This window comes from Protopterus annectens, chromosome 8.part0, assembly GCF_019279795.1.
Source record: "Protopterus annectens isolate FY-2018-M chromosome 8.part0, PAN1.0, whole genome shotgun sequence".
In the NCBI taxonomy this organism is placed as follows: domain Eukaryota; kingdom Metazoa; phylum Chordata; order Ceratodontiformes; family Protopteridae; genus Protopterus; species Protopterus annectens.
Window position 1 is genome coordinate 581,649,213 of NC_056741.1, and position 20,953 is coordinate 581,670,165.

General features: G+C 41.2%; 1 protein-coding gene across 1 annotated transcript in view; it reads right to left on the reverse strand.

Annotated features, from left to right (window-relative positions):
- Window positions 1-1,417: 1,417 nt before the first annotated feature.
- Window positions 1,418-20,953, reverse strand: part of LOC122808936 (mothers against decapentaplegic homolog 6-like) — a 268,484-nt gene continuing 248,948 nt past the window's right edge. The window contains exon 4 of the mRNA XM_044080078.1: window positions 1,418-4,852. Within this exon, the coding sequence (XP_043936013.1) occupies window positions 4,308-4,852 (545 nt within the window). The 3' untranslated portion in view covers window positions 1,418-4,307. The remainder of the gene's footprint in view (window positions 4,853-20,953) is intronic.

Below are 20,953 nucleotides of genomic sequence, written 5' to 3' on the forward strand. Positions count from 1 at the left end.
ATAATAAAGTAGGGGGCTGTCCTTTGCAAAGTTAGGTGGAGTAGACAAGCCAAGTACCTGGATTCAGACTTTCTTGGACAACCATGCTTCAAATTCTTGGACTATAATATGTCATAGTGTATTCATTTCTAAGCAGAGAGGCAGCATGCTGAGCTAATGGCTGCCATTTGCTCTCTTCCTCTCTCTCTTTACCTCTTTCCTTTCTCTCTCCATATATATATATATATATATATATATATATATATATATATATATATATATACATACATACATACATACATACAGTAGAGAGCCAATTATCCAAACTAATTGGAACCTAGGGTAGTTCAGATAATCAAACATATAATTGAACTGGATATAAAAACTTCTCCAATGTTTTTGATGAACATCAAACAAGAAAAACAAAACAAATCTACTGTATATTATTGTAGTAGAAGCTCAAAAAACACACACAAGTGAATACGTGCAACATTTACATATTCAGACTTTATGATTTTTCCTACTCAAAAACTTTGGAAGGCTGTGTTCAGATAACTGATGTTTCTGATAATCGGCCTTCAGATAATCGACTCTCTACAGTACATATATATATATATATATATATATATATATATATATATATATATATACACATATATATATGGTAATGATTGTTTTTACATTTCTTTTTACATTTTTTATCCAAGTGTACTTGTATAATATTTGCTTACAAAAGTCTGAAACATGTTGGGGACATTGGAATAATGCAAAATTGTTTGCCTCAAAAGATACAGAAAAAAATCCAGCAAAGAAAAACCTCTGCATACACAACTATTTAATTGTGTGCCTAAAGAATGACATATCAGCTAGGACTTATGTCCTCTCTTTTCCCACAATCCCTGCTAGTTATATATTAACACAATATCTGTACTGCATTCCTTTTAACTGTCCACAATTTTGCTGAATTTCTCTGATTTTGTCTCAATTTTTTGTTCTTTTCCTCATGACCTTTTTGATTTTCTGGTAAATCACTAAGGATTACAGCCAGCCAATGATGGCAGATAGTACACAGGTTCATACTTTTTGTTCAGAAAATGCATGTTGATGCTAAACCTGTTGCCCTGTTAATTTTAAGTGAATTAGTGCAATAACTACAAAATGTACCTGATCTGGGGGGCATTGCCCTACCCCCATTATTTCTAGCTTTGTCCAGAATTCTGGAGCAAAGAAGTTAAGAGGTATGTTGTAACCATTACTAATAATGCAATCTCAGTTATTTCACAGCATATCACCTCATACTTCACTTTCCAGCATGTAGCCAAGGACTTAAGTTTCCTTGCTACGCAGTAGTCTCTCTTAACTCAGAAGCCCTACATTCAAAAAACTGAAATTGAAGACCCATGACCCTGGAAAAATGTGAACAGTTTTCATGCTGCCAAAATGTGTTGCAAAGGCATTCTAAAACTGATCACAAATACTGCATTGTGAATAATGTTAGAACAGGGACTCCTGAGGATGTATCCGTTTGAAAGCAAGACATACTTCCTATTACTATTTGCCAACAAGCGTGCTCAATACAGTTTGAACCATCATGTAACATATACACATTTTGATTATTTCCTTTATAAAGGACCTATTTTTTTCAGTTTCTACTACAGAAACAGCTAGAAATGGAACTATTTTGATTTTTAGATTATTTTATCATTGTTTTCAATGTTTGCAACATCTATTTTGCATATTTTTGTATTGTGTTTCAAGTAATTATAATCATATTGAATAACCAGGTAGGGCCATTGAGCTCAAAGTCCCTTGCAGGGGTGACCTGGGAGCAAAGTCTGGTTAAGTGACTTGCTCAAGGTTACACAGGAAGACTGAGGGGATGAAACCCTATACCACAGGAACTAAGGATATCAACTTTAACCAGTGCACCAACTACCAGACTATACACTGGCAATGTATCTACTTCTAGTAGTAACTCATTATCACGTCATACTGCAAACTTTATTACAAAGGTGTTAATTATTTTAATGTTATAAAAAGCATTTTTCATTATGAAAAGCAAAGAATTTTAGCCTGCATTTGTAAGGGCTATTGTAATTCTGACTAATATATAATGAGACATTTTTTACATTCCTTATCCAAGTGTGCTTAGATAACATTTGTACACAGTACTCCGAAACATGCTAAATTAACAGGCTTCTCAATTCTGAGCTATACATGCACCTTTTCTATATGCCACTTGGCATTTTATACATTTCCCTAAATGGTGAAATGGTCCTCAGATGCATAGCTTAATAATTTGAAAGTCAGACAAAGTTTAACCCAGTGATGTGTCCATAAGACTGTTTACTTCAATCCAGTTTTGACACAGTCTACTGAATCTTTACTTCTTTGTTGCACTACTACATTTATTTTCCTCACATATTTTTTTCTCTTTACTTAAATCACAACAAGCTTAATGCGACATCTTTACCCATGTTAACTCCCACTATTTGTATGTTGGTTTTATTGTTACTGCTTTCTACCTTTGTTTCTGGTATAACCCAAAATTGCAAAAAAATTATTCTACACCATTTTCCTTATCATTTGCAAAATAGCTAAATCCCAGTGTCCCAAACTTGTCTGAGTCAGCTGAGCCTTTTCAGAACTAAGAGTTAATGCAAAATGGCAGTCATAGTTCCTTGCACTTCATACTACTGTTCCTTTACTGCAGTCTCATGTCTCTTTGGGTTCTTCTTATACACTACACTGACTCTCATAAGTTAAGTTTGTTTCTTAATGGTGATGACATGCAGATGTGCAGAAAACATTGTATGAAGTCAGTGATAGCATCTTGAGCCAACTACTGAGGAGATACTACATGAGAAATGAAATATAAAGAGAAAAGCATGATGGGTAAACACGTAGGTTGCTACAATCATAAAGTTAATTGACATTGTATGGCATGTTTGGGGTCAGTTGAAAGTTTTACAGCTTTCAATGGGTTTTTCTTGTGTTTGATTTCTCATTTTATTCTTTCCATACTACTGTATAATGCCATCATAATAATTAACAGACTCCAACTGTGTTTTGAATATTAATTTCATTTCATCAAGAATCGGACCTCTTCTTAAGTCTCCACAAGCAACATAAGTTGAACAGAAGGGAAGAAGAGGAGCCTAAATTTTCTGTGAATTCTGACTTCATACACTGTAGCCCTAAAGTGTATCAGAAGTCACAAAAAGATGTTTTAGCTGACAGATGACTATAAGAAGGTTATAACAAGAGAAAGAGACAGAAGAGCAAGAAATACCATACAATGAATGACACATTGAGCACATATCCGCCTGCAGAATACCAGGTATATAATAGAGGCACAGTGGTGCAATTTATGAAACTGTCAAAAGCAATGATTCTGCAGTCTAACATACACCACTACCTTGGGTGCGGCTGTGGCCATGGACTGTACATTCAGCATAGATCATGGTAGACTAAAGTGTTTTCCAGAAAATTGTATACTTTGTAAGTGTGTAAAAAGTGAATGCCTGACTTTATGCTAGGAGTCAAGTGAAAGGGAGAATGTGCATTGGGAAAGATAGAGAAAAAGGCAGATAATGGTGTTGTCAGTCATCAGCTTACCTCACAGCTATTATGGTGTGATCCAAGCCTCATGGGAGTAACAGTTACAGAGATGGGGAACCATAGGATAGGAAAACAATCACTGGAGGTGAAGGGAATAACTTAAATGAGGAAAAGCTTTTATGAAAACAACACGGTAAACTTTAGTTACTGACACTGGAAAATGAAAGGCAGGGAAGGTCACTCACTTCTGAACTGCTAACAGGTTTCAACTACTGGTTATCAAATGCTTTAATCTGACCCCTGAAAAACACTGCACATCACTGCTTTTTATACTGTCACTATATTAACTTGCCACGTGTCATTTCCCAACTCCCACCATCATCATCTTTCCCAACAAATAACATTACCTCATGCATACAGAATGTTACAGTCTTGAAGGAAAAATATCACTATTTCAATGTTATTAAACTAACAATTCTAATGTGCAGTTGTGGTTGCAAAATATTCTTTGAGTGCCTGCTAAACAGATGGCTGTACTTTAATCCTTTGCTCACTTTTGTCTGCAATGGTGCAGTAATGATGACATTTCAGTCTTTACAGGACATGCTATGTGCTAAATCAATAGATGGTTTTGCTTTCACTGCTTCAACTTAAACATTCCCTTTATTCTGTGACATGCACACACACCACATCTTTGGGCTGGTCTCAGACAGTGGTTGCTGATAAAATGAAAACTGGTATAAGTATCTTAAATAGACAATAGAGTGTCATCTGGAAGTGTTTAATAGGACCTCCAACCAGCAAGGGCAGGAGGTGATGAACTGCCTGGAGTAACAGGGGCCCCAGCCTTTAGCAAAGCTAATCCGGATGCTGTTGGGATCATATGGTCCATCGTTTCTCCCACATTGGCTAGTCAAATGTTGCAGGACAACTGACTTCTCAAAGTCAAACACTTTAATACTGTAGCCAGACATCACCTTGTGAACTGAAAACGTCCGAGAATAGGGGATATCCAGTGTTGGGGAGTTAACAAATACAGGATGATCACTGCGATTGTAGACCCATACTCCATCCTCTTCCTGGCTTAGGATGATTCCTTGCCCAATTTTGGATCTGGTCCGCTTGACTATCTCATTCCGATGTTCTGTGTTTAACTGGCCAAGGCAAAAACCATTCCCTTGAGGCAGGTCAGAGAAGATGTTGACAGAGAGCTCATGTGCAGAATAGAGACGACCCACTCTGGTTCTGTGCTCCCAGTAGGCTACTTTACACCAGTAGCCATCTTTGATGGTATTTCTTGACAGGGTTGTATCTGCAAGGCAAAAATAAGGGGCATAAAAAGTTAGAGCAGAGTTACTCAGGTTTTCCTTGCTGTTACTCTTGCAGAACAGGTTAAATGTTAACTAAAGGTAAAGAAGCAGCTGCATTTACATTTGGGACAGTCTATTTGGATACTAACTTCTAAGCAAAATCAGCTTTTTTAAAATGTCCTTTTTAAAAATATAGTTACTGTTGTTATTGTAAGTTTCAAAAACAATGAACAGATATGTATCTACCATATTTGCACAATCATTAAAATGCTGTATTGTTCCAATGAAAAATGTTATTTTTAAAAAATAAACATTCATTTTATTACCTCCACCAAATATTAAAATGTATGTATCAACATGATTTCACATTACGTGTTTTCAGAAGTGTCACACTGAGCTGCCATTTTCTCACTATAGACATATTACAGGAGCAGGGTTACACTTCTGGGCATACATGACTCGATCGGTTTCCACACATTCACTCCGGGATTGACTGGTATGGCCATTCTCGAGTAAACAGGTGCAGCCTGAGGGAAGGTACTGTGAAGGTGTAAATGGTCATAAGACTCAATAGCTTTGAAATATCTGTGAATCTATGAAAGCCACCTTGAAACCGTAAGGCAGAATTTCTGATAATTGGTAGCACTGATTAGGCACTAAATGTCTTAGGAGTAGACCAAAAATCTGAACATAACTAGGTGGTGGCCTGACTAAAACATTGGCTCCAGTTCCAATCATATATGTTGCATACCTACTTATAAACCCTTCTATGAGAGTAGTAATAACAGCCTGATTAAACCCTATCTCTGTTACACTGATTCATAGGTTTGATATGCTTAAGGTCTAGTAACCATCAAGATGCTTGAATTTTTTTCTTCCTGAAGCCTCAATATGTGTTTTATGGTGAGTAACACAGAAGGCCAAAGTCCTTACATAAAAGTTCCTTCTTCTGGCAAAGTATCACCGAGATACTCAAGAGGACTTGTAGCTTCTGCAATCAAAGTGGGAATTTTGCAGGTCTTGATAATTTATGCAAATCTACCGCTGGCTTGCTGTAGATTAAACTGAAGATATACAACACTGACTTTGACAGGACAAAGTGCTTAAAACTGCTATACCTGTTTAGCACATGGGGCATGGTGATCCCCACTCTGTAAGCAATTTTGCAGCAAACTGTAAAACTGTCCCTACACTAAAAAATAAAAACAGACATTCATACTCACTCACCTTTTAGATGAAGATCTGCTGATATACCAAACATCTGGTACAAATGATTGCAGTCTTACCCCTGTGGTGGTGAAGTAACACAGCACAGAGGAGTACCAACTGGGGAACATTCTGTCTAAAACATGAAAGTGTCAAAAATGAGCATAATTGTGTGAAAATATTAGCCACTGAACCTCTACAGTCAAAATTCCAATAAAAAAGTAATCCTTCAGTTAAACTTTTGCTCTAAATTTGTACAAAAAATGTTATAGCTGACACAGCTTATATACAAGGGGGGATGAGAAATTATACAGGGGAGACTCAACAAACAGCTTTTTCTCACCAAGTTGGAAAGGGATGGGAATAGATAAAGACGTAAGTTGCATCCAATAAAGAGGAAGCTTGGTGGAATCATGGCTTGCAATGGCAGACTGAGTGAATCACTCCTATTTTACCACCATTGCTGCATCTCTTGTCACTGGGGTGAAGAGCCTTGTACTTCTTTTTTAGTAAAGTTATTAGAATTTGCTTTGGCACATAATTATTTTACTTTTAACAAGGAGGTTTTTTTGCAGAAAGAAGGAACGGCAATGGGGGCAAATTTTTCCCCTGCATATGCCATCATTTTCATGTCCTATTTTGAAAATAAATGTATGCACCCCAAAGACTTTTCTTCTAAATTTGTGGTGAAGTATCAGCATTACATTGATGATCTCATTTTCATTTATGGGGGATATGGAATATTTTGGAGTGTTTATTCAGCAGTTGAACAGTAATCGATTTGGTTTAGAATTTATCTTTCATGTAAATAGGGTTAGTGTTCAATATCTGGACATTGAATTATACATAGATGTTAATAGCACAGTTCAGTTTAGGACCTATAAAAAATTAAAGGCAGTTACTCATTTTTGTATGCCATTGGTTCCCATTCCCTGCATTTGTTGAACTCTCTACCTTTTGGAGAATTTAAACATACCTATGACCATACTTCAGAAAGACATTTGGTAGAAAAGGAATTTATGGAAGTAAATGAAAAGCTAGAAAGAAGGGTTATTCTGAAAATATGATACAGATGGCAAAGAATCGAATAATAGGTGGGAAGAACATGGCATATAGCAGTATTTGCATGGAAAATTGTAGGGATGTAAGGGCGTATGAAGCTAAGGAAGTGGATGGTAGGATATTTTTTGTGATTAAATTTTTCCCTTTTTCATGTGTGATGAAACACACAGTAAATAATATGTAGCCAGTGGTAGGTTTTAATGAAGTAGTGGGTGGAATGTTTCCCGAGAAGGTTACATTTTCTTATGGGAGATTCAGTAATTTAAGAGAAATTTTGAATTCTAAGCAGGTAGTGATGGGGGTGAAACAGTTGGGCACATCTGCTTGCGGTAAATGTAAGGTAAGTAAAACAGTTAAGAATATTTCTGATATTAAGTCAATGGTAGGAAAAGTACAGTTTTGTACCTGCCATAAATGTAGATGTTCGAGTGCTAATACAGCTGCAGTCATAACAGATGGGTTCTCCTGCCGTCAGGCGGGTCCTCGGTCGGCCGAATTCCAAAGTCTAGGTCCGGCGTCGGTTGTCGTCGCTTCTTCCCTGACGTCAGTGTGACAGGGGTATAAAAGAACCAGCCAACGCCATTTTCTTCAGTTTTTCTTGCCCCAGATGTCAGGTGCCCCCAGAAGGAAGGCAATACATAAATTTATGTAATACTGCAGTGGAATATAATCAAAAAATAATAGTTGCAAGCAAATACACCATAAATGAATACCCCAATAAGGTTATATGAGGAGGTGTTAGCCAAAAGGCCTGTCCCAAGAGGGGAAGGAGGGAGGGAAACCTGGACTGCAGCTGTATTAGCACCCAAACATCTACATTTATGGTAGGTACAAAACTGTACTATGTTCATCGTGCATACATATGCAGTCATAACAGATGGGTAGAATCCAAAAGCTAAAAAAGGGGTGGTAGGCACTAGGTGGAACTAGGAGGAGCCAGGATGCCCTGCAAGACTGCAGTGGCAAAGCCTGCTCTAGTTTTGGAGCATAATGGCAGGTGGTAGTGCTTGGAGAAGGTATGCACAGAACTCCAAGTGGCTGCTTCCAAAATATCTTTGGTAGGAACTCCTCTGAGGAAAGCTGCAGAGGTAGCTGTGGCCCTTGTGGAGTGAGATCTGATGCCTGCAGGCACAGTTTTGCCATGAAAAGAGTAACAAAAGCGTATGCAGTGGGCTATCCATTTTGAGATTGTCTGTTTGGAAATTGGCTTCCCTTGAGCTCCTATAGCATAGGACACAAAGAGTTGTTCTGATTTTCTGAAAGGCTTTGTTCTGTCCAAATAATAACATAGCTGTCTGTGGATGTCCAAGGAATGTAGTAGTCTCTCCCCTTTGTTTTGAGGATTAGGGTAAAAGGTAGGTAAGTGAATAGCCTGATTCAAAGCTACCCTGGATACCACCTTTGGCATAAAGGATGGATTGGTTCATAAGGAAACTCTGTCCTGATAGAAAATGATGAAAGGCTGCACAGACATGAGGGTTTGTAGTTCCGATACCCTGCAAGCTGATGTGATAGCCAGAAGGAAGGCTGTTTTCCAGGACAAATATTGCAAATCTGTTGAGGCAGCTGGCTCAAAAGGAGGCAAGATCAGCTTTTCTAGAATGAAATTGAGGTCCCAAGCAGGTATTGGTTGTTTCCTTGGGGGGTTTATATTCTTAGCCCCTCTGAGGGACTGTCTTAATAGGGGATGAGAGAATAAAGGAGGATCAGTGTTGTATTCTACAGAAATGGCTGAGGCATGGATTTTGATGGAGGAGAATGAAAGTCCACTGCTTAGCAGCTCAGCTAGATACTGTAATATTTGAGGTAAATTCAGTATTCCAGGATTCTGGCCCTTTTTCTCATTCCAGGCACAAAATCGCTTCCATTTAGCGGAGTAAGCTTTCCTAGTAGAAGGCCTTCTGGCCTCCAAAATGACATCCTGCACCTCCTTGGAGAGTAGGGTCTGTTGTGAAGTTAAGGAATCTTCCATGCAGCCAGATTGAGTGTTTTCAGCTGACTGTGAAGAGTTTTGAAGCTGAGCTGAGTCAGAAGAAGAGGCATTAGAGGTAGGGTCCATGGTGGGGAATGCGTCAGGCTCCTCAGGAGTGGGTACCAGTGCTGTCTTGGCCAGTCTGAAGCAATGAGAATCATCTTTGGTCTGTCTGCTTTGGTTTTTAATAGAGCTTTGGGCAGCAGAGGAAGAGGTGGAAAGGCATAAACTGTCATTGTTGTCCAACTGAAAGAGAGAGCGTCCACTCTCCAGGCCTGTGGATGAAAAGTCCTTGAGCAGAATTTTGTCAATTGGTGATTTTTGTGGGAGGCAAAGAGATCTATGTCTGGCCTTGCCCATGCTTGAATTATTTCTGTAAAAACTTGAGGGTGCAACTTCCATTCGTGTGGGTCTGTCATATTTCTGCTTAGGTTGTCTGCCAGCATGTTTTCCTTGCCTGGCAAGTACTGTGCTTGAAGTTCGATTTGTAATTCCAGAGCCATGTTCCAAAGTGACATGGCCAGCCTGCATAGGGGGTATGAATGGGTTCCTCCCTGTTTGTTTATGTACCACATTACTGTGGTGTTGTCTGTCCTTATCAATAGTTGGCCTGGATGCAGAAGGTCTTTGAAAGCTATAATAGCATTTATTACTGCTAGCATTTCCTTTTGATTGATGTGTAGGTGCTGTTCTTTTTGGGACCATTTGCCCTAAATGCACCGATCTGTCATGTGCGCCCCCCCAGGCATAGTCCGAGGCGTCTGTTGTGATGACTTGATTTGCTTGAGGCTTGCAGAATGGGAGACCTGTGTTTCTTTGGCATGCTTGAGCTCACAACAGAAATTCCTTTTGAAGACATGGAATCGGTGGTATTATTGTTTCCAAACTGTGGCTGTGTTGAGACCATAGGTTTTTCAGGTACCATTGAAGTTTCCTCATATGCAGCTTTGCACATGGGATTAGTAGGATGCAAGATGCCATGAATCCCAGAGCCTGCAGGATTTTCCTTGTAGTCAGCCTGGTGAAATTTGTTAGTTTTCTGAAGTATAGAGTTAGTTGCCCCTGTTTCTCTGGCATGAGGTAGGCCATCTGGGTGTTTGTGTCCAAGTTGGCACCCAGGAAAATTATTTTTTGTGAGGGTATTAGCCTTGATTTCTTTTTGTTGACTGTGTACCCCAGAGAATTCAACAACATTATTACAAAAGCCAGATGTTTCAGAAGTATGTGCTTGCTGTCCGCTTGGATCAGGCAGTCATCCAAATATGGGTATATTTGTATCCCTTGAAGTCTGCAGAAGGCAATTACTGATGCCAGGCATTTCGTGAATGCTCTGGGTGCAGTAGATAAGCCAAAGGGCAATGCAGAGAATTGATAATGGGTTGAACCTGCAAGAAATCTGAGGTATCTTCTGCAATTTTGTCTGATTGGGACATGCAGGTATGCCTCCTTGAGGTCCAATGTTACCAGCCAAGACTCCTTGCCCAGCATGGGAAGAAGCTGCTGTAATGTGAGCATCTTGAATTTTGGTACTAGTAAAAATGTGTTTAGGATGGATAGGTCCAAAATAGGTCTCCAATCTTTTCCCTTCCTTGGTACCAGGAATAGTCTGGAATAAAAACCTTGACCTTGTTCTTGAGTAGGTACCTCTTGAATAGTTTTCATGTCCATGAGATCTGAAATTTGTCTTTGTGCCTCTGCCCTTTGATTGTGTGGCAGGTTTGGCATGCCTCTCTTTTGTGGAAGGGTGTGAAAATGGAATCTGTAGCCTCTGTTTATAATGTCCAGGATCCATTTGTCTTTGTGACAATATGCCAATTTTTCAAAATAATGCCAGTTTTCCCTAAGGGTGCTGCCATTTGAGCCTTGCTTGGCATGCAAAGGGGAAAGTCATTGGGTTTGCTTTCTGAATGGCTGTGAACTATCCTCACCACCTCTTTGTGTAGGAGCTTGCCATTGTCTGCTTCTAAACGATCCTTGAGATTGCCCTCTGCCCCTCGGCGCCTGTATCTACCTCTTTGGGGTCTGTCCATGGCTGGAAAGGACCAATTTTTGGAAGGCCAATTTCTACTGAAACGTGGAGGTTGTACCTGTAGAAAATCTTTCACTGTTTGCATTGATTTAGCCTTTTCCTCCATTTTCTTTAATACCTCCTCAGCTTTAACACCAAATAATACATCTTTTTGTAGAGGGCATCTAGTAATTTAGCTTTGACATGATCTGGTAAGGTTTGCTCCTTGAGCCAGGCATGTCTACGTATGACTGATCCTGTAACAGCAGCTCTACATGAGGCCTCTAGAGCATCAAAACCACATTGCAAGGTATGTTTACCCACTTGTTCTGCACTATGCATCAAATCCTGCAACTCCTTCAAGTCTGGTTGTTCAGGTTGTGACATTTTCCTTCTCAACTGTGATAACAGAAACTGTTGGTACTTTAACATATGGAACTGGCAGTTTAATGCCCTCATGGTTAAGGTGGCCGAGGTGTATACCTTTTTTCCCCACCTTTCTAAAGCTCTGGAATCTCTCTCTGAAGGTAATGGATTTTTAGCAGTGGAGGCCTTAATTCCCTTGGGGCCCCGTGAGATAGTTTCTGGGTCAGCCGCATGGCTTTTGTATAAGAATTGGTGCGAGTCAGGAACCCGGTAGTACCTGTCAGGCTTGACTGGGGCTGGAGGTAAAGAGTCTGGGTTAAGGCAGGCCTCCGAATACACATCATCTAGTATGTCTAAGACAGGAGGTATAGCCAGAGGCCTGTGCTGAGGGAGCAAGAGAAAATCCCTAAGCCTTTTCTTGGAGTCTGAGTACTCTTGGCCTTCCCAGTGGAAGTGTTCCCTCAAGGTATGCAAGGTTTCCCCAAAAGAGTAATCCTCAGGGGGGGGAGACAGAGGGAATGGACTCCTCTGCATCAGAATCTTCAAAAGGGGAGTATGAATGTTCCTGTTCATCAGAGTGCTCTGAAATAATGGAGGCCTGGTCCGAGGAGGGGGATTCTTCCTCCACTCTGGGCCTTTTGTCCGGAAGGGTTGAGAACCCCTGATAAGAGTAATTAAATCCTCAGCCATTTTAAGCATCTGTTTTTTAGGCATGGGGCCTGGCGAAGGGCCCTGTGTAGCTTGTCTCTTAGAATGCATGGCTGCTTTAGACTTAGTGAAAGCCTTGATGGAAAAAGAAGAGGAAGGCCTGAAGACACCTTGAGAGGAGGCAGACCTGTCTACATTCTGAGTCTCACCGCCTAGAGTGGCTTCGGTATCTGTAGTCGGGGTGTGGGCCGAGGAGCCTGCGACCTCGGGCACAGTAGACACCACCAATGAAGTGTCGTCGGTAGGCAGGGGCTGCGTAGGCACCTCGCTGAGAACCGGACCACCTGTAGTCGGCTTTGGCGTGGTGTCGGTAGAGGCCGCGGACCTCGTGTGTCGGTCCTTATCTTTGCATCTTTTAGTCAAAACTGGAGTCGGAGTATCCGACGACATAATGTAGTTAAATTTTTTGCCAAAATAGTGCTGGGCGAACTCCGCCCAATGCTTAATGGTGCGTTTGTTGAATGTAGCACAAAAACGACAGACCGAGACATCGTGGTCTGGGCCTAAGCAAGGAATACAGAGGGAATAAAAATCCTTATGCGGTATTTGCTTCCCACATGAAATACAATTATTAACTTTGTCTGACATCGGTCTGAGGCAAGAAAAGTTTCAACGGGTACTTAGCTTTCAAGAAGACTTCGGTTGCAAAATTTTCGTAATTTCAGGAGCTGGCCGACCGGCACTTGCGAACTGCTTCTGCTTCGGGCACCGCACGGCAAGAAAGACTGAAGAAAATTGCGTCGGCTGGTTCTTTTATACCCCTGTTGCACTGACGTCAGGTAAGAAGCGACGACAACGGACGCCGGACCTAGACTTTGGAATTCGGCCGACCGAGGACCCGCCTGACGGTAGGAGAACCCATCTGTTATGACTGCAGCTGTATGCACGATGAACATCGTACTGCAGTTGACAGTTTCAACTGCTGTTCTTGTGGGGTAGTTTGCTTAGTGCGATGTGGCTGTCTTCCCACCAAATAGTATGTGGGACAAACTAAAAGAATGGTAATGGTCCACATATTAGAACATCTTGGAGACATTAGAAATAAATGTTTGAATAGTCCCATTCCTGATCCCTTCCATAGAGTACATGAAGGAAAGGATGATAGCCTTTTCTTCACTGTTTTGGCTAGACCACATCTAGAAGGTAGGGGAAATGTTATACATAAAACGTCGGCATTAGAAAAGTACAGTTGTGTACACTTACCATAAATGTAGATGTTCGAGTGTATTCACTGTTGCAGTCATTACATTTGGGTAATCTGCTGGCAGGTTGCCCACAGTCAGCCTGAATTCCAAAGTCTTGGGTCCTGCATCAGTTGCTGTCTCCTCTTCCATGACATCAGGTCATCAGGGGTATAAAACAAGCAGCCAACACCATTTTCTTTAGTTTTTCTTGCCCCAGATGTCAGGTGGCCCCCAAATGGGTAGCAAATATATATATATATATAAAACCTATATATACATGCAACAATACAAACTTTACCTTCATCTACAAACAAATACACCACAAAGGTTGTAGAAGATCTTGAAGGAAAGAGAAACTCCAGAATAAAAGGGGGATGGCGGACGGGTAACCTGGACTGCAACAGTGAATACACTCAAACATCTACATTTATGGTAAGTGTACACAACTGTACTATGCTCTTCGTGTTTCACTGTTGCAGTCATTACATTTGGGTAGAATCCCAAAGCTATGGATGGGAGGCTGGAGCTAAACTGCATTAGGGGCGGCTATGATGCCCTGTAGATCTGCAGTGGCAAAGCCTGCCCTGGACTTAGAGTAGAGAGGCAAATGATAATGCTTTGTAAAAGTGTGAACAGAACTCCAAGTAGCAGCCTCTAGAATGTCTTTGGTTGGTACCCCTCTGAGAAAAGCTGCTGATGTAGCTGCAGCCCTGGTGGAATGAGACCTAATGCCCTTGGGCACCAGTTTGGCATGGTGTAAGTAGCAGAAACGAATGCAGTGGCTTATCCACTTTGAAATAGTCTGCTTTGAAATAGACTTTCCCTCTGATCCTCCAGCAAATGTCACTAGTAACTGCTCAGTTTTTCTTAGAGCTTTAGTCCTGCTCAAGTAGAACCTTAGTTGTCTGTGTACATCCAAGGAATGCAGAATCCGCTCCCCCTTGTTCTGCGGATTTGGATAAAAAGTTGGCAGATGAATAGTTTGGTTAAGAGCCACACTGGAAATCACCTTAGGCATAAATGAAGGACTGGTCCTGAGGGACACTCTGTCTGGGTAAAATATGATAAAAGGCCCCACAGCCATGAGGCCCTGTAGCTCTGAGACCCTTCTTGCTGAAGTAATTGCCAGGAGCAGAGCTGTTTTCCATGATAAGAACCTTAGATCTGCAGTAGCAGCTGGTTCAAATGGAGGCAGGGTGAGCTTTTCCAACACATAATTGAGGTCCCATGCAGGAATTGGTGATCTTCTGGGGGGCCTTACATTTTTGGCCCCTCTGAAATACTGCTTTAGTAAAGGATGAGAAAAGATTGGTGGCTCTGTGTTGTAATGAGCCGAGATGGCAGATTTTTATTGATGAAAAAGATAGGCCTTTGTCAAGCATCTCAGTCAAGTATTGTAAAATCTGAGGAATATTTGGCTCTGCTGTATCAGTTCCTTGTGCTTGGTTCCAAGCACAGAATCTCTTCCATTTATCAGCATAAGATTTTCTAGTACTAGGCCTTCTGGCTTCTAAAATGACTACCATCACAGCTTTACTGAGAGGTGTTGTTTGAATAACTACATGATCAGCCATGCTGCCAGGTTCAGTGTTTGGAGCTGATTGTGCAGGATCTGATTGTTTTGCTGGGACAGTAAGTGGGGTATTTGAGGCAAGTACCAAGCTGGGAATTGAGACATATTCCTTAAGACTGGATACCGGTATTGGCAGGGCCAGTCCGGGGCAATTAGTATCATCTTTGGTTTCTCTTGTCTGACTTTTAGTAGGACCTTGGGAAGAAGAGGCAGAGGAGGAAAGGCATAAACTGATAGGTTTTTCCAACTGAAGGATACGGCGTCCACTTTCCATGCTTGTCTGTGATAAGTCCTTGTGCAGTTCCAGTTGATAATTCCGAGGAGAGGCAAATAGGTCTACGTCCGGGCTCCCCCATTTCTTTGTTACCATGCTGAAGACTTGTGGATCTAGTTTCCACTCGTGAGGGTCCATAAGGTTTCTGCTTAAATCATCTTCCAGAGTATTTTGCTTTCCTGGCAGGAATTGAGCTTGAAGATGTACTTGGTAAGTCAAGGCTGTGTCCCACAGTGCCATGGCTAGTCTGCAAAGGGGGTATGAGTGCGTGCCTCCCTGCTTGTTTATGTACCACATAACCATGGTGTTGTCCATCCTTATCAGTAGTTGTCCTGGATGAAGTAAGTCCTTGAAGGCTGTCAGGGCATTTTGAACAGCTAACATTTATTTTTGGTTGATATGCAGATGCATTTGTTTTGGGGTCCATATGCCTTGAATGCATCTTCCCGCCAGGTAGGCCCCCCATGCATAATCTGATGCATCTGTTGTTGAGGTTTGGCTGGCAGGGGGTAGAGTGAAAGCCCGTCCCATGTTTTGGTGACATGCCTTTGCCCACCACAGAAACTCCTGTTGTAGGCAGGGAATGAGAGGAATCATTGTTTCCAGACTGTGACAATGTTGACTCCATAAACCTTTTAGGTATCACTGTAGTTTCCTCATATGCTGTCTTGCATATGGAATCAGTAGAATGCAGGATGCCATAAACCCCAAAGCCTGCAGAGTTTGTCTTGCAGATAACTGGGTTTTTGTTGCCATCAGTTTGAAGTAAATAGTCAGTTGCCTTTGTTTGTCTGGCTTGAGGAAAGCCATCTGGGCAGTTGTATTCAAGCTTGCATCCAGGAATGTTATCTTTTGAGAGGGTACCAGTTGTGATTTGTTTTTGTTTATTGTGTACCCTAGGCATGTTAGAAGCCTTTTCACAAATGCCAGATGCTGAAGAAGAATGTCCTTGTTCTCTGCTTGAATGAGACAGTCGTCCAAGTAAGGATAGATTTGTATACTTCTTTGTCTGCAAAATGCAATTACTGGTGCCAGGCACTTTGTAAAGACCCTGGGCGCAGTAGATAAGCCAAAGGGCAGTGCAGAGAATTGGTAATGCATAAAGCAAGCCTTGAAACAGAGGTATCTTCTGCACGATTCCCTTATTGGGATATGCAAGTATGCCTCTTTTAGGTCTAATGTCACCAGCCAAGCATTCTTGCCCAGCATGGGCAGAATCTGCTGCAAACATAGCATTTTGAATTTTGGAATGTCCAGGTATGTGTTCACAATTGATAAATCCATTATTGGGCACCAGGCCTTGTCTTTTCTGGGTACCAAGAACAGTCTTGAATAAAACACTTGTCCTTTTTCCTGTTCTGGTACTAGCTGAATAGCCCCCATATCCATGAGGGACATAACTTGTTTCTGTGCCTCTGCCTATTGATTTTTTGGCAGATCTGGCCAACCGTTTGCAATTGGCAGAGTGTGGAAGTGGAATCTGTATCCCTGAGATACTATGTTTAACACCTACTTGTCCTGGGTTATTAACTGCCAATTTTGAGCATAAAGTGCTAATTTTCCCCTAAGGGAGCTGCCAAAAGGTAAGTGCTTGGTGATGGCAGAGGGAAGTCATTGAGACTGTTTACTGTAGGGTTGCGCTTTATTTCCTCCAGATTTGGAGGCAGACGCACCCCATTGCTTTGACCTGTAAGAATCCTGTGACTGGTATCTAAAACCTTTAGGGCACCTGGATTTGCCCCGTTGAGCTCTGTTGGACACAGGAAAGGACCAATTTTTTGCAGGCCAGTGTCTACTGAATCTCGGTGGCTGCACTTGTAAGAAATCTTTTACAGTTTGCATAGACTTAGCTTTGTCTTCCATTTTCTTTAAAACCTCTTCTGCCTTAATACCAAACAGAGTATCATGCCGTAAAGGTGCATCCAGCAATTTAGCTTTAACATGATCAGGTAAATTTTTTTAGCCAAGCTTGCCTCCTAATCACAGATCCAGTAACTGCGGCCCTGCAGGAGGCCTCTAAGGAATCAAAACCACATTGCAAAGTATGCTTTCCAACTTGCTCTGCTGCGTGCAATAATTCCTGCAATTCTTTATTTTCTGCACATTCAGAAATCAACATCATTTTCTGTTTCAGTAATCCCATAACATGTTGTTGATACTTGAGCATATGAAACTGGCAGTTTAAGGCCCTAATTGCCAAGGTTGCAGATGTATAAACCTTCTTTCCCCATCTATCCTGTGCCCTGGAATCTCTGTCAGAGGGGGTAGGATTTTTTGCTGTTGAGGCTTTAACACCGTTTGGACCCTGTGAAATAGTTTCAGGGTCAGCAGCAGGGTTTCTAAATAAAAATTTGTGTGAGTCAGGAACCCTATAATATCTGTCTGGCTTGCTAGGAGACGGAGGTAAGGAGTCTGGAGTCAAGCTTGACTCCAAAAACACATCATCCACAATGTCTAAAACAGGAGGTACGGCTAAAGGCCTATGCTGAGGGAGAAGAAGGAAATCCCTGAGCCTCTTTTTTGATTCTGAGAAATCTTGACTCTCCCAGTGAAAATGCTCCCTCAAAGTATGAAAGGTTTCTCCAAAGGAATAATCGTCAGGAGGAGACGCAGATGGGATAGATTCCTCTGCATCAGAATCCTCATAGGGTGGTATAGATAATTCCTGATCAGAAGAGGAATCAGAAGAAATAGAGACCTGATCTGAAGATTCATAATCAGTGTCTTGCCTAGGCCTCTTATCAGGAGGGGGTTGGGAACCCCTGATCAAGGTAATTAGGTCTTGAACCATTTTGATCATCTGATTTTTGGGCATAGAGGCCTGTGCATGTGGCTCATGCATCAGTTTTTTAGCTTTAGAAGTTGCTTTTGTCTTTGATTTTGAAGCTGGCGTCGGTTTTATATAAAAATGTTGTGGCCTAAATGCACCCTCAGAAACCGGTGCCTGCTCAGCAGCTCCGGACCCATTCGAGGGAGAGACATCCGCGGGTACAATACTTTGAGAATCTCGCTGTGTGCCGCACTCCACATGGGTCTCTGTAGGGGCCTGTGACTCGAAAGTAGTGGGTATCAGGGGCTGCGAAAGCACCTCACTGAGTACTGGCGAACTGTCGACTGGCTTAGGAGAAGTTTCGTCATCGGTTTTGGACCTCGACAGTCTGTCTCTGTCCTTTTCTTTGCATTTTTTGTGTACTCCGGTAGTCGGATTACTATCTGACGACATTTCAGGATAGTTAAATCTTTTTCCAAAATATATTGAGGCAAAGATATACCGACGCTTAATAGTGCGTTGGTTAAATCTAGCAGAAAACCTACAGCTAGGCAAGTATGATCAGGGCCTAGGCAAGGAATGCAGTATAAATGAAAAACCTTATGAGGTAAAACTCGAATTCGAAAATTTCAGGAGTTGGCCGATCGGCACTTGCAAACTGCTTCTGCTTCAGGCACCGCGCGGCAAGAAAGACTAAAGAAAATGGTGTCAGCTGCTTATTTTATACCCCTGACGACCTGACGTCATGGAAGAGGAGACAGCAACCAATGCAGGACCCAAGACTTTGGAATTCAGGCCGACTGAGGGCAACCTGCCAGCAGATTACCCAAATGTAATGACTGCAACAGTGAAACACGAAGAACATCTAGGTTCATACTAAACTTTAGGACATTAAAACCAAGAGGTTTGAATTTGTATATTAATTAGAATTATTGATTTTGCTTATAGTTTGTATTTATTCTTGGGATTCATTCTGATTGTTTGATGTAGTTATGAATTAAATTTGGTAGCACTTTAAGATTTTGTAATTATAGTAATTGATTAATTGGTTACATTTTTGTATTTAAATGACCGCCTGGTGTAATGAAAGTTATTCCTCTGAAGGCACTTAGCTAAGGTACCGGAATGCCAGTAAAGCTTTCAGTTGTTCAGAGGCTCCATGGATTGTGTGTTTTTTTGCATCTCTTTTCCCAAGACACAGCAAATTTGTTGTCAGTTATAATTAAGAAAAAAGGTACAGGAGGTCTCCCCTTGACTAAGGGATACAGGGAATCCACATGCAGAAAAAAGTTATCTTTGAAATTTGATAGAAATGCCTTTTTGGGTACTGCACATAATCATTTTGGTGTTCACTCAGATGACCACTGGAAGGTCCAGTTGTAGCCTACTCAGTAAACTCACTAGCTGGACATGGGCAACTACAGCATAAAGAAAACAGTACATTATTTTGTCGACTTTAAGATTAGTAAGTAGAAGGACACTTGCTCCTTAAACAGTGTTGGAGCAGGCATTCACAGAATGAGGTCACACATTTATTGTGGTTCTTATGAAAGCTGAGGTAATAACCTGCATTATGCTGGTGACAAAAGGCAGGTAGGTGAAGATCTTCTAGAAGATAAAGAGCTTGTACATGGAACAAATGGCAACACTTCAGAGAACCCAAACATTCTGTTGGATACTTTATGGTGTGAATTGACTATTGTACAATACTGAAAATCACGGGTTGATGTTCAGACATCAAATGGAACTTCCATCAAACAGCTGAACATCAAACCCTATCCCATCGAATGTTCATTCAGCAAATGTTCATTTCATTGATGGGAAAAGTAACTAGTTGGTCACCACTTCCTCGTGTGCCCCACAGCACTATTTCAAACCCACCCAGGGGCTTCACATCCACACTCCCCAACATGGGGGGCTTGGCCTGCCACCCCCCAACAATATATATGCCAACTCCAAGACTGCACTACAGTGGGGAAAAGGGCAGACGGGGAAGTGGTGGCCAACTAGTTACTTTCCCTGTCGATGACTTGAACGTTCGCTGAATGAACATTCAATGGATTGAGTTCAATGTTCAGCCGTTTGACAGAAGTTCCATTCAATGGCTGAACATAGACCTGAAAGTAACTTCCCTTTGGGTAGAAAAAGAGACAGGATGGACCCTAGCTAAAAAGAAGAGTCCAGTTTGTTAACATTTTATTAACTAAAATGTAATTTCATTAAAACAAAATAAATAAATAAATAAACAAACACGTAAATAAATAAATAAATAAATAACAGTGTAGGTAAGGTAGGTAGCCAAAACAATGACACCAGCTATAACATTGGCAGCTAAATACAATGTTGCTCTAGCAGTGAGGATATATCACTAACAATGCAGAGGCAGCTATAACAATGGCAGGCCACAATGATAAATGAAATGTACCTCTAACAATGATAAAAACAGATATGCAATGTACAAACCAGCTGAAGTATAACAAAGACATGCCATGCAAGAGCAGTGGCAATGCAGAAAGCAATAGTGATGAAGACAAAGATAACACTAAAGAACACAGCTGTAGTAGAGTACGATGCAGCTATGAGAATGACAAATTCTGCATGACAATCATTTATCAGTACTGAGATCACTAACAGTACAGCAGAAGGAATCAAATCAATTTAATCTGAACTAAAAGAATGCTATTGGTGCTGAAGTGGTGAAGAAGAGATAGCTGTTGGGAACTTGCAATGAGTTGTTTGTTCTGTGGAGATTAGCATCAACAAATTTAAGCCCCAGTCAATTTTATTCATGTTATCATGTCACGGTCTCTGCTTTTTCATTGGCAGAAGATACATTATAAGCACAGCCAAGCATGGGCTAGTGTTTTTTTCTTTTATATAGCATTTCAGCTAGTCAAGGAAGCAAGACAAGTTTTCTACAGATACTACATAGATTTGAGGTTTCTTTCCATGGGAAAATGTTGATTTTGTTGACGACGGT